Source organism: Syngnathus scovelli, chromosome 7 (genome assembly GCF_024217435.2).
Source record: "Syngnathus scovelli strain Florida chromosome 7, RoL_Ssco_1.2, whole genome shotgun sequence".
Taxonomy (NCBI): Eukaryota; Metazoa; Chordata; class Actinopteri; order Syngnathiformes; family Syngnathidae; genus Syngnathus; species Syngnathus scovelli.
In genome coordinates this window covers 11,481,540-11,494,635 of record NC_090853.1, presented here as the reverse complement: position 1 = coordinate 11,494,635, position 13,096 = coordinate 11,481,540, and the positions used below count along the sequence as shown (strand labels likewise).

Sequence of the window (13,096 nt, the reverse complement as noted above, 5' to 3'; positions counted from 1 at the left end):
TGCGTGCGTGCGTGCGTGTGTGCGTGTGTGTGTGTGTCTGTGTGTGTGTGTGTGTGTGTGTGTGTGTGTGTGTGTGTGTGTGTGTGTGTGTGTGTGTGTGTGTGTGTGTGTGTGTGTGTGTGTGTGTGTGTGTGTAGATGAGCCTAAGAAATTCCACCTTGAGGGATCAGAATGAATAGCATCTAATTTGATGGCAGAGAGAGAGAGAGAGAGAGAGAGAGAGAGAGAGAGAGAGAGAGAGAGAGAGAGAGAGAGAGAGAGAGAGATGGAGAACATGCCGAAAAAGGTCCTCAGTGTCGTTGAGCAGACGACTGCAGACTGTCATGACGGCGTGCGCAGCGCTCGTTTAAAGCCGCAGGATTTGGTTTAGCCTGTTGTGAGAGCCGATGAGCCTTGAGCGAGTAAAGGAGGGAGGGAGGAAGCGAGGGAGGAAGGGAGGGAGCTAAGGGCTGATTTTGATCTTTTACCGGATCGAGAGGAGAAGAAGGGAGGTGCGAGGCACGGAGAATGGGCTATTTTGGACCCGGGCACTGAGCCTGCTCTTTGCTGCGCGGTGTATTAGGCAGCCTTCGACGCAAGCAAATCGCCTCCCGCGGCCACCGCCAAGTCGACGACGCCGACGAGAGCTCCTTCCACTTCTTGTCAGAAAAGCGCCAGTTCAAGCCAGCCTGCTCCACGCTCAAGTGTTCCTCGCAGGACATGAAAGTGCAGCAAGGCTGCAACTCGTCAGACATGGGCATCCCCGTCACCACTGAGGAAGAACTGCGCAGAAACAGCGTCATCACGCCTGAGGATGTGCTTGGTTTACAAAAGATCACCAAGAGTAAGTGTCCTTGTCTATTCGGAAACTGTACGTGTAATTGGCAAGATAGGGGCGTGCGGTTAAATCCTTGCTGCTTCAGATTAGGGTTGCCCATCTACTCCTGTGCCCCTGTGTGTGACTTTATATCGCGCAGCTATATCCGGCAAACACGACGTTTGCAATCAACGAGGTCTCCAAGCGCACTCATGCACCATGGACAGCGACACCAAAAACTCTCCATTCCTTTTTTCAAAGAGACGCAGTCAGTCACCCAATAGGGTAACAAATATTTTGCATAGGTGGAATCGATGTTTCGTCGAGCAGTTGGGTGGGAAACTGTGACTTTTGTTTCGAAGTTTGACACTAATGTGGATAGAATGTAACATAACCTAATGAGAGAGAGAGAAATTTAATTCACCGGTTAAAGATCAGCAGTCAGGTGGATGAAATATAAATTGGACTTTTAGTTACGTTACGGTAGCACACACGGTATTTTTTGCATAAAGAACTGATATGTAAAGTTTTCCAGTTGACACAATTGATTACATTTGTGAAAAATAAACAAGTTAAAATAAATCTACACACTTGTAAGGTTTGTGAAGTTTAATGCAACACAATGTTTACTCAATTATTGTGAATATAGAGGTCATGATTAAAGGTCAACCTCTGAGAACCACCTATCATTTTAATCAATTCATCATCAACAGCATCGTCATCATAATACAGTTTTATTTTTTATCCATCCAGTTTCTCTATTGTTTATCCTCCCTTCTGTAGCAAGTGAACTTGGCCCAGCTGGCTTTGGATGAAATAGCGGGGCACAAATTGTGGGCATGCTAGAGCCTATCCCAGCAGTCATCGGGCGGTAGGCCGGGAACTCCCTGAGCCAGTTGCTGGCTAATCGCAGGGCACACAGAGACGAACAACCATCCGCAATCGCACTCACACCTAGGGGCAATTTGGTGTGCCCAATCGGCCTACCAAGCATGTTGTTAGGATGTGGGAGGAAACCGTAGTGCCCGGAGAAAACCCGCGTGAACATGGAGAGAACATGCAAACTACACTCAGGGCTGGCCGGAGATGGAATCGAACCCGCATCCTCCTAACTGTGAGGCAGACCAGTGTTTCACCGTGTCGCCGCTCCAACCCAATATCTTGGTGGGTGGGCACGGCCCCCTGTGGCCTGCCCGTGGGGTGGGGATGGGTGCGTTCAGCAGTACTTGTTAAAGTAATACTGCAACAAATCATTTTGCTTTATATTCTAATAACTATTATTGTCACATTTGCACCATGTCTGAAGCCACCACAAGGCCTCTGTTTTCTCACTGTAAAGGACGTTAACTCAAATGTCCACTGGATAAAACAAGTAACGTAATGTAATTGATTTTGATTGATTTATATTAAGTACTAGATTTCTTTCGTCCTTATGAATAGATGTTAAACACTTAAAGTTGCAAATAATTAATCAAATAAACAAGCCATAGAAGCACAATTCCACCGGAGTGAGTGGAAAAACTGTATTGGCGCTGCATCAGTGAGATAATACTTAAATCAGCCATGATGGTGCACTAATCTTGCCTCACCAGTGACTACACGTAATCTGGATTATGTTAGGAGGGCGGAAACGCCATATTATGCACCAACCTGGCACACAACAGGTAATTAAAGATCCCGCAACTACAACGTATGCATAAATACGTGCCATATTTTTCAGGGTAAGGCGTTTATTCCTTGCTTGCTTGCTTGCTTTTTTTCTTCCAATGAGGCCACTTAATGCCATGGCATCTAATGTTTTTTTTTTTTTTTATGTCAATCCCCCATTCTTTTCTGGTCAGTGTTGCAATGTTGAGCATCTTTTGTTTTGGAATGTTCCGCTGCATACACTTTCTTAGCTTTGCAGATGCCTTAGTGTGTTGAATTAAAATCCAGTTTATTTTCCCTAAAGTAAAAAAAAAAATTTAGTCGTGTATTTGAGATGTTCTGTCTGTAATGCGTCACTAACTGCAACGGTCACACTTTGGGGATTTAAAGATGCTGTTCCCAATTGAGAAGTTGCAAAGAGTTAAGAACACAATTCAGCTCTTCATTTTCTGTTATAAGGGATGGGAAAGTGGTGCCTGATGTCAGGAGGACAGTGATTGTCTCAACAGCTAGAGGCAAGGTCGTGTTATGGGGGCAGCTCAGAGGCAGCCAGTCATGGTGTCTCAGTACGATTAGTGTGACACAACACAGGCAGCCAAGCAAACTTCCACTGAAAAGCACTGCTGAGAAAGGAAAAATGGAACATCAGCATTTGTTCGTAGTCTGCGCTTTCATCTTTTACCCCAGCAATTGTTAGCATTTACTCTCTTTTCTCTCCATCTGTCCTTTCTTCAACCATGTTCTGTTTGACTGCATTTCCAATTAATTTCCACCATCTCACCTTCTCTTCATGCTTCATCAGTTTTATAAGAAACCAAAAGAGCAGAAAAGTCTGAGGTGGACTAAAACTTAAAGTACAAATTTCTGAAGGCTATTGATTACTCCCTAAGACATGACTTTCCCGGCAGGCATCTTCTCATCCTTCAATATACTCTCTAGTCTCATGTCCCTCTGTGGCATTGGTATTTATTCCTTCACTTTGAGTATCATTGTCCTGATTTGGAACGTTGACTGTCACTTTATGTAAACCCCATTCTCAGAAATGTTATAAACTTTGGGGCTTGCTGTTTGCTACTAATTTTTATTGTTCCTTCGAAATTTGATGCATGTGTTCATTATCATGAATTTATATACAGTATAATATACCGAAAGTGAGGCAGAGAACTTCCCAGCATGCTTTGCAGCTTCCACTCCTTGCAAATAGTTCATGCTCATTATTCGCTCTGTTGTGAGTTGTGTGTTTGTGATGTCTTGAAGCTTGAAAGTCATCTCAAGTATGAGGAGTGACTTGTCGTGTTGTATGGACTAAATTTCAAATTTGGTTCGCTCTGATTGCTTGGTAGTAAAATAATATAAGAAGACATGAACATAAAATGTGCGCAAAATTTGTCAAATGTACGTATATGTGCTGATTCTTTAGTTACACCTCCATGCTTACATTAAATTAGTTTCAATAGAAGTTCTGAGTACTAACACTCAACATCACATGGTCACATCTCTCTAAAGCGTCTCTCTTGCGCCCCCCACCCCCAATCTATTTTATGTTGCCCTCCAAAATCTCCCTACAAGGGTTTGGGGGGGATCACTTCTATTGCCAATTTTGTGAGGGGCCTGTAAGGGAGAGAATATTACTGTAAACCTTCACATGGACTGGAAGTCCAAGCACACAAGGTCAGTGGATGGTTTTAAGATGCAGAGATGATGACATCTAAATGTCAGTTAGCCTCGCTTTGCTATGATCCACGCAGAATGGTACAACAAGGCTAGTTGTGTCTTGCAACATGTTGGCGTCTCCTACTTTTTTTTTTCCTAGGGTTGGGGTGGAGCTAATCCACGTCATAAGCTTTTAAATGCTGACTCGACTATATTGCGATTACCCAACATGTTTAGAGCTACTATAGTCTTCATTGTAGACTGTGAAGAGATAAAAAGTAGTGTTGATAAGAATATGTATACCATACAGTACGAACTATATATTTTCAAATGAAACAGTTGTTTATGTGTGAACATGTAATAATAATGATATCTAATTTGTCATGCCTAATGTCCACGTTGAATCAAAATTACAAATTTGAGAAAAAGGCCAATACTTTTTTAGGGCCCTGAGCATTCATGTGCAAAATTAAAGGGGAAGTCAAGTCAAAAATATTCTGCATCACAAACATCACATGATCAAACCCAGAAAACAGATTTCCTATTTTTTTCTTACTTGAATAAGATAATAAAATATTAGAAAAATATTAATCTTGTCATATTGTAGGATTAATGGAGTCACTGATGGACAATGGTGCAGGCAGCGGGGTTTCACTTCCCATTCAATGACAACGTGAACGTATATGTGGGTGTGAATGATCGCCCGCTTCAATGTGTGCATTGTGATTGGTGGCCCGGATCAGGATAAACGGTTTAGAAATGGATGAGGAGTGGATAGTCTTGTGAATAACCAAACAATCAAATAAATAAATAAATAAATAAATAAATAAATAAATAAATAAATAAATAAATAAATAAATAAATCCATCCATCCATCCATTTTCTGAACCGCTTAGTCCCCACGGGGGTCGCGGGCGTGCTGGAGCCTATCCCAGCCGTCATCGGGCAGTAGGCAGGGGACACCCTGAACCGGTTGCCAGCCAATCGCAGGGCACACAGAGACAAACAACCATTCGCACTCGCACTCACACCTAGGGACAATTTGGAGTGATCAATCGGCCTACTAAGCATGTTTTTGGGATGTGGGAGGAAACCGGAGTGCCCGGAGAAAACCCACGCGGGCTCGGGGAGAACATGCAAACTCCGCACAGGGAGGGCCGGAGGTGGAATCGAACCCGCACCCTCCTAACTGTGAGGCGGACGTGCTACCCAGTGCGCCACCGAGCCGCCTCAAATAAATAAATAAATAAATAAATAAATAAAAGAGGTAGTTGTGTAAATTTGTAGACAAACCAACAGATTCTTAATCCAGAAAGAACATGAAAAAAAATCCTAATCCACATGCTGAAGGGGTGTGAATCATGTTACCAACAAAAGATGTGAGTCTTCACACAGAGCATCTTTACCCATGACAGTTTTACTGTGGTGCCCCGCAGACATTTGGAGCAAGATATGTGTCTGCCCTTTAAACAAACGTGCTATGATAACAAACTTGAGATGTGAGCTCCGGGGTGTGAAAATTAACATATACAGTTGAAAGTGAAGGATAAGTATCAAACTGTTAATTGGTTAGATTACGGAGGAACATGTTAACACGTGACACAGATTATACAGACTTTAGGTACTGTGAAGTCATCTTTTTTTTTTTTGCCTTGAGACTTGGAGATGACCGTGAGTTGTAAATAAATAAATAAATAAATAAATAAATAAATAAATAAATAAATAAATAAAAAAATAAATAAAGATATTGTGCAAAGGGTATTTCCACATTTATGTCTCCTTTCTTCTTGTTTGTTCTTGCTTACGTAACCGATTTCTCCAATTTCACTTGAGGTCCTCAGAGTGCATACCTCGCCTGAAGCCAAACCAAAGTAGCACCAAAACATAATCGTTCCTATCACTTTGCATTCTTGGAAGATTTTCCAAAGGAAATATACACTACATGCTTGCACTTGTACTTGTTACAATACCACTTAATTTTGATCAAAACTGAACATTATTGTTTTAGAAAAGATTTTTTAAAAATTTTTTTCAATGAAGCTCTCTAAGCTAACTCCTTCCCATAAAATTAAGTTAAATAACTGCAACATGCACACACACACATGCGAGCAGGTACGCACACTAAAAAAAGCTCCACTTGATTTCCTTCACCATGGTCACCTAGCAACCCTTTTGATAGTAGTGCCAGCTCACTTGGCTTCTTCTTTGCCCTCATCCACCTGACTGCTCTGCTCAATTGATGTGCCGCAGCAAATAAAAGGCAATTCCGCGCTAGGCGAAGGCGCTATGCAAATTTTGTGTTTCACTTTGGGGAGTTGATGAAGGTGCATCCCTGAAGCCTTCTCTTTTGACTGTCATTACATTTCAGGAGAACAAGAGAAAAGAAGTTTTATAAGAATATTAAGAAGATAAATGTCAAGGGGGGTAGAAAACAACATATCTAATGGAATAATCCGTAGTCCATCATATTATTGGGTGTCTATTGAACCCCCATATATTCATAGTCCCCTACTGACAAATATTTGCACCTCCTCAATTTTTTTTTTCCCCTCTGGAATTGATCCTCATCTTCTGCCTGCTAAATTCACTTCTTCATGGCACATATTCTGTAATGCCCTGAGTTTCTATAACATGGTGAAAAAAAACCTGGCTAGATAGAGAAGTCGTAATTAGTGTCCAAAAAAATAGCTGAGGTGACATCCTAATTGAATGACAAGCTTTGGATGCAAGGGAAGTGCTCGGTTTAGTCTGGGTTGTTAGTGGAAGATACAGAATTTGAATTTTATGTGGTATGGTGGCAAGAGCAAAGCCTTTTCTGAAAAAACACACATAAATTTGCCCTGAAGCAAGCCGGCTATTATTTTTCTGGTTGCCTTTCATCAGCGTCATAATTTGGATTTTGAGTCACTTGTTAATACAAACAGGACTTGAATGCAACACTGCCAAAGAGCAAAGTGAGATGCCACGTATAGCTCTTTAATCCCAGAGATTAGCGTGGAATTACAGACTTTCGGACAAGGATTGACTTCCCACAACACATGTTCTTGTCCGTTGGACTCTCCCACAAACCCGTACCGAAGTAGGCAGGTGTGTGCGCTCATACCACTCACACACACACACACACACACGCACACACACACACACACACGCACACACGCACACACACACACGCACACACGCACACACGCACAATAATCCATAGCCAGGGGCAGGCCGCAGTGACATTAGCATCACAACTCTACGTTCACATGGTGCAGTGTACCCTTGTATGGCAGGCTGTGTCATGTCTCACTTCAACAGCACCCGTAGGCACCTTGGCACACTGTTTGGTTCATTGGGAGGTTACAGAGGATATTCTTTCTTTTTATTGTTGGATGGCTAAATCACACAATATTTACACAATAACTGTTTAATTTTACATAAATGCATATGGGGCAAAAAGAGTACAATCTTTTTGTTGAGTTTTTGGAAGGCAGCAAAAATGTTTTAAAAAATCTATGCATCGTTATTTCCCCCATGTTTGCGACCTATAAACGGTATGACTGAATTTCCCCAAAAAGCAATTGACTTTTTTAAAAAAGGGGGAGTCAAAATATACAGGATGTTGCAGTTGTATTAGTGCGCACCCCATTATCACCGTGTGGCTATTTTCAGAATTAACCAGTCAAGCGCTTTTTAATTGGGCTCAGGGCATTTTTGCTATAATTACAGTAAATTTTAGTCAGTTTGGCAGTGGAAAAGGTCATTTCAATTAGTTTTTTTGTTGTTTTAAGCATTTTAATTTTAATTCTATTTAATAAAATAAAATGTTCTATATAGTTGAACATATTAGTTTTAGTTTATAAACTTTAGAGGAACTTCATCTTTCACTTATGGCCCAGGTGATCTGAAGATGCCCTCATAATCTAACAGATTTCAACCTAGTATATGTATATGCACCTATGTTTTTTTTTCAATTGAGTTGTACAACTTCTAAATTACATTAATGGTGGAAAATGTCAAAATGATAAATCTTGCTGTCATGTTTTGTCCTTAATACAAACAAATGATTTGAACAAGGGTGTGTAGACTTTTTAGATGCACTTATAGCATTAAGTACTAGTGAGCTGGTTTTTATCTGTGAGGGATTTGTGACAGGAAAGAAATTTATGGCAGAAAGAAGGAATAGAATAAAATAAGTATATTGCAAATTCCACTGCCTTGATTTTCCCTCATCTATCTGTTGTCACTTTGCAGTCTTTATATTTATTTTTAAGTTCCACTTAAATGAGTGTGAATGCTTGTTTTTCTTTAAGTGACCTGCAATTGACTTGCGACCGGTCCAGAGTGTGCCATGCCTCTCACTCAAAGTCGGCTGCAATAAGCTTCACAATATAGTGGTTGAAGCAAAAATGATTAAAGTGCAGTAAGAGTGAAAGTTTAATACTGAAGTGTGATTTATACATTTTAGATCCAACTCATATTCGTCACGCTCACTCAAAATGTCAGAAAAGCACGTCAGGCTATTAAACCTCAGCGAAGAGAAAACTGTGCCTCAAGTAATATAAAGTGAAGCAAGATTTTAATGATCATGATTAACATTAGATGTTTACCACTAGTCATTATGCATTTGCAATGACTTCTTTTTTTAATGTACAGGCAAGCAAGTCCAATAAATTAGAACAAGCAGCCATCGCAATATAGCGTTGTTCATATTTAGGGCACTCTAAGCCTAGGTGTCAACTATAGTGTGCTTTATTTTATTAAATGGTCTATAAATATCTTCAAGCAGGTGGCTAAAGCCTACCTGGGCCATCTGCTCTCTAACCCCCACAAATACTTAGATGATACTGTTTGGATTTGTTTACAGGTTCAGACACACTGCGGCTTCCTCAGGCGATTGTCTTGCATTTGTTTTTTTCTTTCTGCGATGAACGTAATTGTATATTTGAAGGTCTGGTCTAAATGTATTACGCAACGTGGAACGGACAAAATAAACTTGCCAAGGTGTGTCCACTGCCACTGGTTCGACCATGTGATGGTAAAACACAATAAGCTTCTTATGTCTAATCCTCCTCCCATGTTGGCAAAGGAGCGTTTCACACACACACGCACCCACACACTAACACACGGACACAGACGCATGGTTTAATGGGGTAAAAAGGGGACCATTGAAAATGTCCACAAAATAACGATAACATGTTAAAGATTGTAAGCGAACAGCTATGCTTAGCTTCAACCTTTCTATGTTTTCCTCGTGCTTGTGTGCTTCCCTCCCACATTCCAAAAACATGCTTTTCAGGTTTACTGAAGATGAGCCCGGAGGTGTAATTGTGAGTGGGAATGGTAGTTTTCCTTTAAAAAAAAATCCAGCTGAAGGAGACTCCAGATCATGTAACTCTGTGCTCAATAAGCGGACAGAAATTGGTGGATAGATTGTCAGAACTTGTGCCATATAACAACAACAGCACATCTGCACACATTTCTGTCCACCTGCTCAAACCTTTTGTTAAAATGACATCAATAGTGTACAGCAGTGCATGTGAGTGCATCACTTTTCTTCTCTTTTTCAGACTATCTTTGTTCACCAGAGGAAAACGTCCACATGATCGACTTCACCAGATTTAAGATCCGTGATATGGAAACAGGAACAGTCCTGTTTGAGATCACTAAACCTCCAGCACCAGGTCAGCTCATAAGCTTGACAAAAATGCCCCACTTAACTCTCATGCTCACTATAGTGCAGAGGTCACCAATGTTTTTGAAACCGAGAGCTACTTTCTGCATACTGAATAATGTGAAGGGCGACCAGTTTGATACGCGCGAAATAAAACTCTCACTCCAATTAGTACCTCTCCTATGTGAAGACACTGATTATGTTAATGATGTTTCTGGTATTTCTCAATATGCAACACTTTGTACATCTCTGTGCAAATGTTTGCATTTTTACATAATTCAAGGAAATCACAATTTCCCTTCAATGATGAGCTATTTTTAGAAGAGGCCCACGGGCTACTCGAGATGGAGGGCAGACACATGGTGCTGCATCTATTGAAGGAAAAGTTGTTTCGTATTCACTGTGTTTAAATGGATTGCTTTAGCTTTATTTCTTCCAAACTCACAATCATATCATTTATCCACGCAGGAGGTCGAAAGCAATGTGACCCCAACGCCGGGCGCTTTGTTCGCTACCAGTTCACCCCTGCCTTTTTACAGTTGCGGCAGGTCGGAGCCACGTAAGTCTGCCTTCTATTTGAGTGAAAGGCAAGAGGGAATTAAAACAAAGAGACTTGATGTGAGACAGCAAAAGAGAGAGAGAGAGAGAGACAGAGAGCGTCAAAAACTAAATGATGAACTTGTAAGGCCGGCTGTTCTACCAGAACAGTCAAACAGGATGTGTGGGCTGACAAGCAAGAACATACAGAACATTCTGTCAATGCTTCTGAGCAGTGCTGGAATGAATTAATGCGAAACAACTATGCCCTGGATGGATAGATAAATGGATGGATGGATGGATGGATGGATGGATGGATGGATGGATGGATGGATGGATGGATGGATGGATGGATGGATGGATGGATGGATGGATGGATGGATGGATGGATGGATGGATGGATGGATGGATGGATGGATGGAGGGAGGGAGGGAGGGAGGGAGGGAGGGAGGGACGGACGGACGGACGGACGGACGGACGGACGGATGGTGTAATAGTAGCTGTACTTTTTGATTGAACAAGCAAGCATGTAATGTGTATGTTTTCCACAGCCTAGTTCAGTGGTTCTTAACCGGGGGTGCTCGCAGCCTCTAGGGGTGCGAGAATGCTTCCTACGGGGTGCGAGGATACCCTGGGGGAAATTTAAAATTTTTCGGGGAAAATGGTCAGGTAACCCAAAATAGTGAAAAATTCTGGAAATCAAGAAGTCATTGTGTTAATTGGCATTAGGGATAATGCAAATTAAGCCTTATAGCTGTAAAGTAAACCAATTATTATTATAATAATTATTTAGGGTTAGGGTTTGGGGTGCGAGAACTGGTTGGTAAATTGAATGGGGTGCGAACAAGGAAAAAGGTTAAGAACCAGTGGCCTAGTTTGACTGGGTGGGCCTCTTGTGTGTGCAGGGTGGAGTTCACAGTGGGCGACACACCCATCAACAACTTCCGTATGATCGAGAGACACTACTTCCGAGACCAGCTGCTCAAGAGCTTTGACTTTGAGTTTGGCTTTTGCATGCCCAGCAGCAAGAACACATGCGAGCACATCTACGAGTTCCCGGCACTGTCAGAGGACATCAGTAAGCGCAATCCCACTCAACAGCTTGATACACAAGTTTATTGTACCTTCTGCTATCTAGTGGAAGAACATTTAATCGTTCTTCCCGTCAATATGCATCACTGCCGTAGAATAGATGGATGAATACAAATATTGTTGTAAATGGCCACAGAAATTCATTTGTGGAGGCCAATAGTGTTTCTTCTGTGTTTTTTTCTACAAGTGTCCTCCCAGTAGTGAGGACAAAGTGCATACTAGTACAAAGACCTGCTGTAGTCAAATAAATTCTCAAACTACTTTCCATATTCGTATGGATTATATTCACAACTTCACAAATCCCCCAAACTTAAATCCCAAATATTTTGTCTTCTCTCATAGTGCGTGAGATGATCATTCATCCGTATGAGACACAGTCTGACAGCTTCTACTTTGTGGACAACAAACTGGTGATGCACAACAAGGCAGACTATTCCTACAGCGGGGGTCCATAGATCCACCATTTCCTCCCCCTTCTTTAGACATTGTCCACCCAGCCGTTTCCACTTCAGGGCCCTAAATAGAAGAACCCACACGGACGTCTCATTGCTGTTGGCTCCTTGTGTAGGAATGTACACCAGTGAGCATTTACAGCAGTGTGTCTGCGGCCGGCACATGTGTTGTGCATACGGTAGTGATTGGGAAATGAAGCTTCAATTTGTCCTCATGAAGCAGTTGTTATAATTTTTGACTCCTCTGAATGTCACTTTCTATTCAGCATAGGGCTGAAAGCTCACTGACCTGTCACTTCTTAAATCCTTTCTTTGAATGATTAGTGTCATCTAAAGGAGTCTAAACAAATCAATAACTGAATCATGAAGCAGATTTGAAGCTTCATTTTCCCATCACTACCCTACAGTACATATCAGTTCAGTAGATGGACATTAGTTCATTTCCATTGTGTGTGTTTTGATAGCCAGTACTAATAGCTAGAGATCATAATACTTTGTCATTATGGGTCCTGATGTTTATATAGTTTATACTACTGATGGAATCTATTTCTGATTGCACACGTCACATGACTCGGTCCCAACACGACTCAGCTCAGAATGACAGACAAGCGTGATATTTGTCAATTTGTGTATCATTTTTGTTTGCTTTCAGGTTCATAGCATTGTCTAGAGTATTTTTCAAAAGAGTAGTCATTTTGAAGCGTTAGACAATATACATAGAAATTTTGATATCCAGTACATAGTACATTGTAGTACAGAACACTGCATATACATTTTAATTATGATATTAAGTGTTGTAAGAATTTTATGTCCAATTTTGAAAAGTGAAATTACATCAATGCAATAAATATGGGACTTTTTTCCGAAAATGTGAGTGATTGCCTTTGATTTTGATCAATACACCCAATCATGCTTGAGACAATTCGAATTACTCTTCACAAGCAAAAAACTCAGGTGGAAGAATTTGTACAAGTGACTTTACTGCCGGGCGGCTCGGTGACGCAGTGGGTAGCACGTCCGCCTCACAGTTAGGAGGGTGCGGGTTCGATTCCACCTCCGGCCCTCCCTGTGCGGAGTTTGCATGTTCTCCCCGAGCCCGCGTGGGTTTTCTCCGGGCACTCCGGTTTCCTCCCACATCCCAAAAACATGCTTGGTAGGCCGATTGATCACTCCAAATTGTCCCTAGGTGTGAGTGCGAGTGCGAATGGTTGTTTGTCTCTGTGTGCTCTGCGATTGGCTGGCAACCGGTTCAGGGTGTCCCCC

General features: G+C 41.6%; 1 protein-coding gene across 1 annotated transcript; it reads left to right on the top strand.

Moving 5' to 3' along the window:
* The first annotated feature begins 266 nt into the window (after nt 1-266).
* On the top strand, nt 267-12,702 carry unc119a1 (unc-119 lipid binding chaperone a1). Its single transcript, XM_049726805.2, has 5 exons — nt 267-823; nt 9,649-9,762; nt 10,221-10,311; nt 11,195-11,367; nt 11,724-12,702. Exons 1-5 carry the CDS (start codon nt 700-702, stop codon nt 11,834-11,836), a joined length of 615 nt encoding a protein of 204 aa, XP_049582762.1. The 5' UTR covers nt 267-699; the 3' UTR covers nt 11,837-12,702.
* The last annotated feature ends 394 nt before the right edge of the window (nt 12,703-13,096 follow it).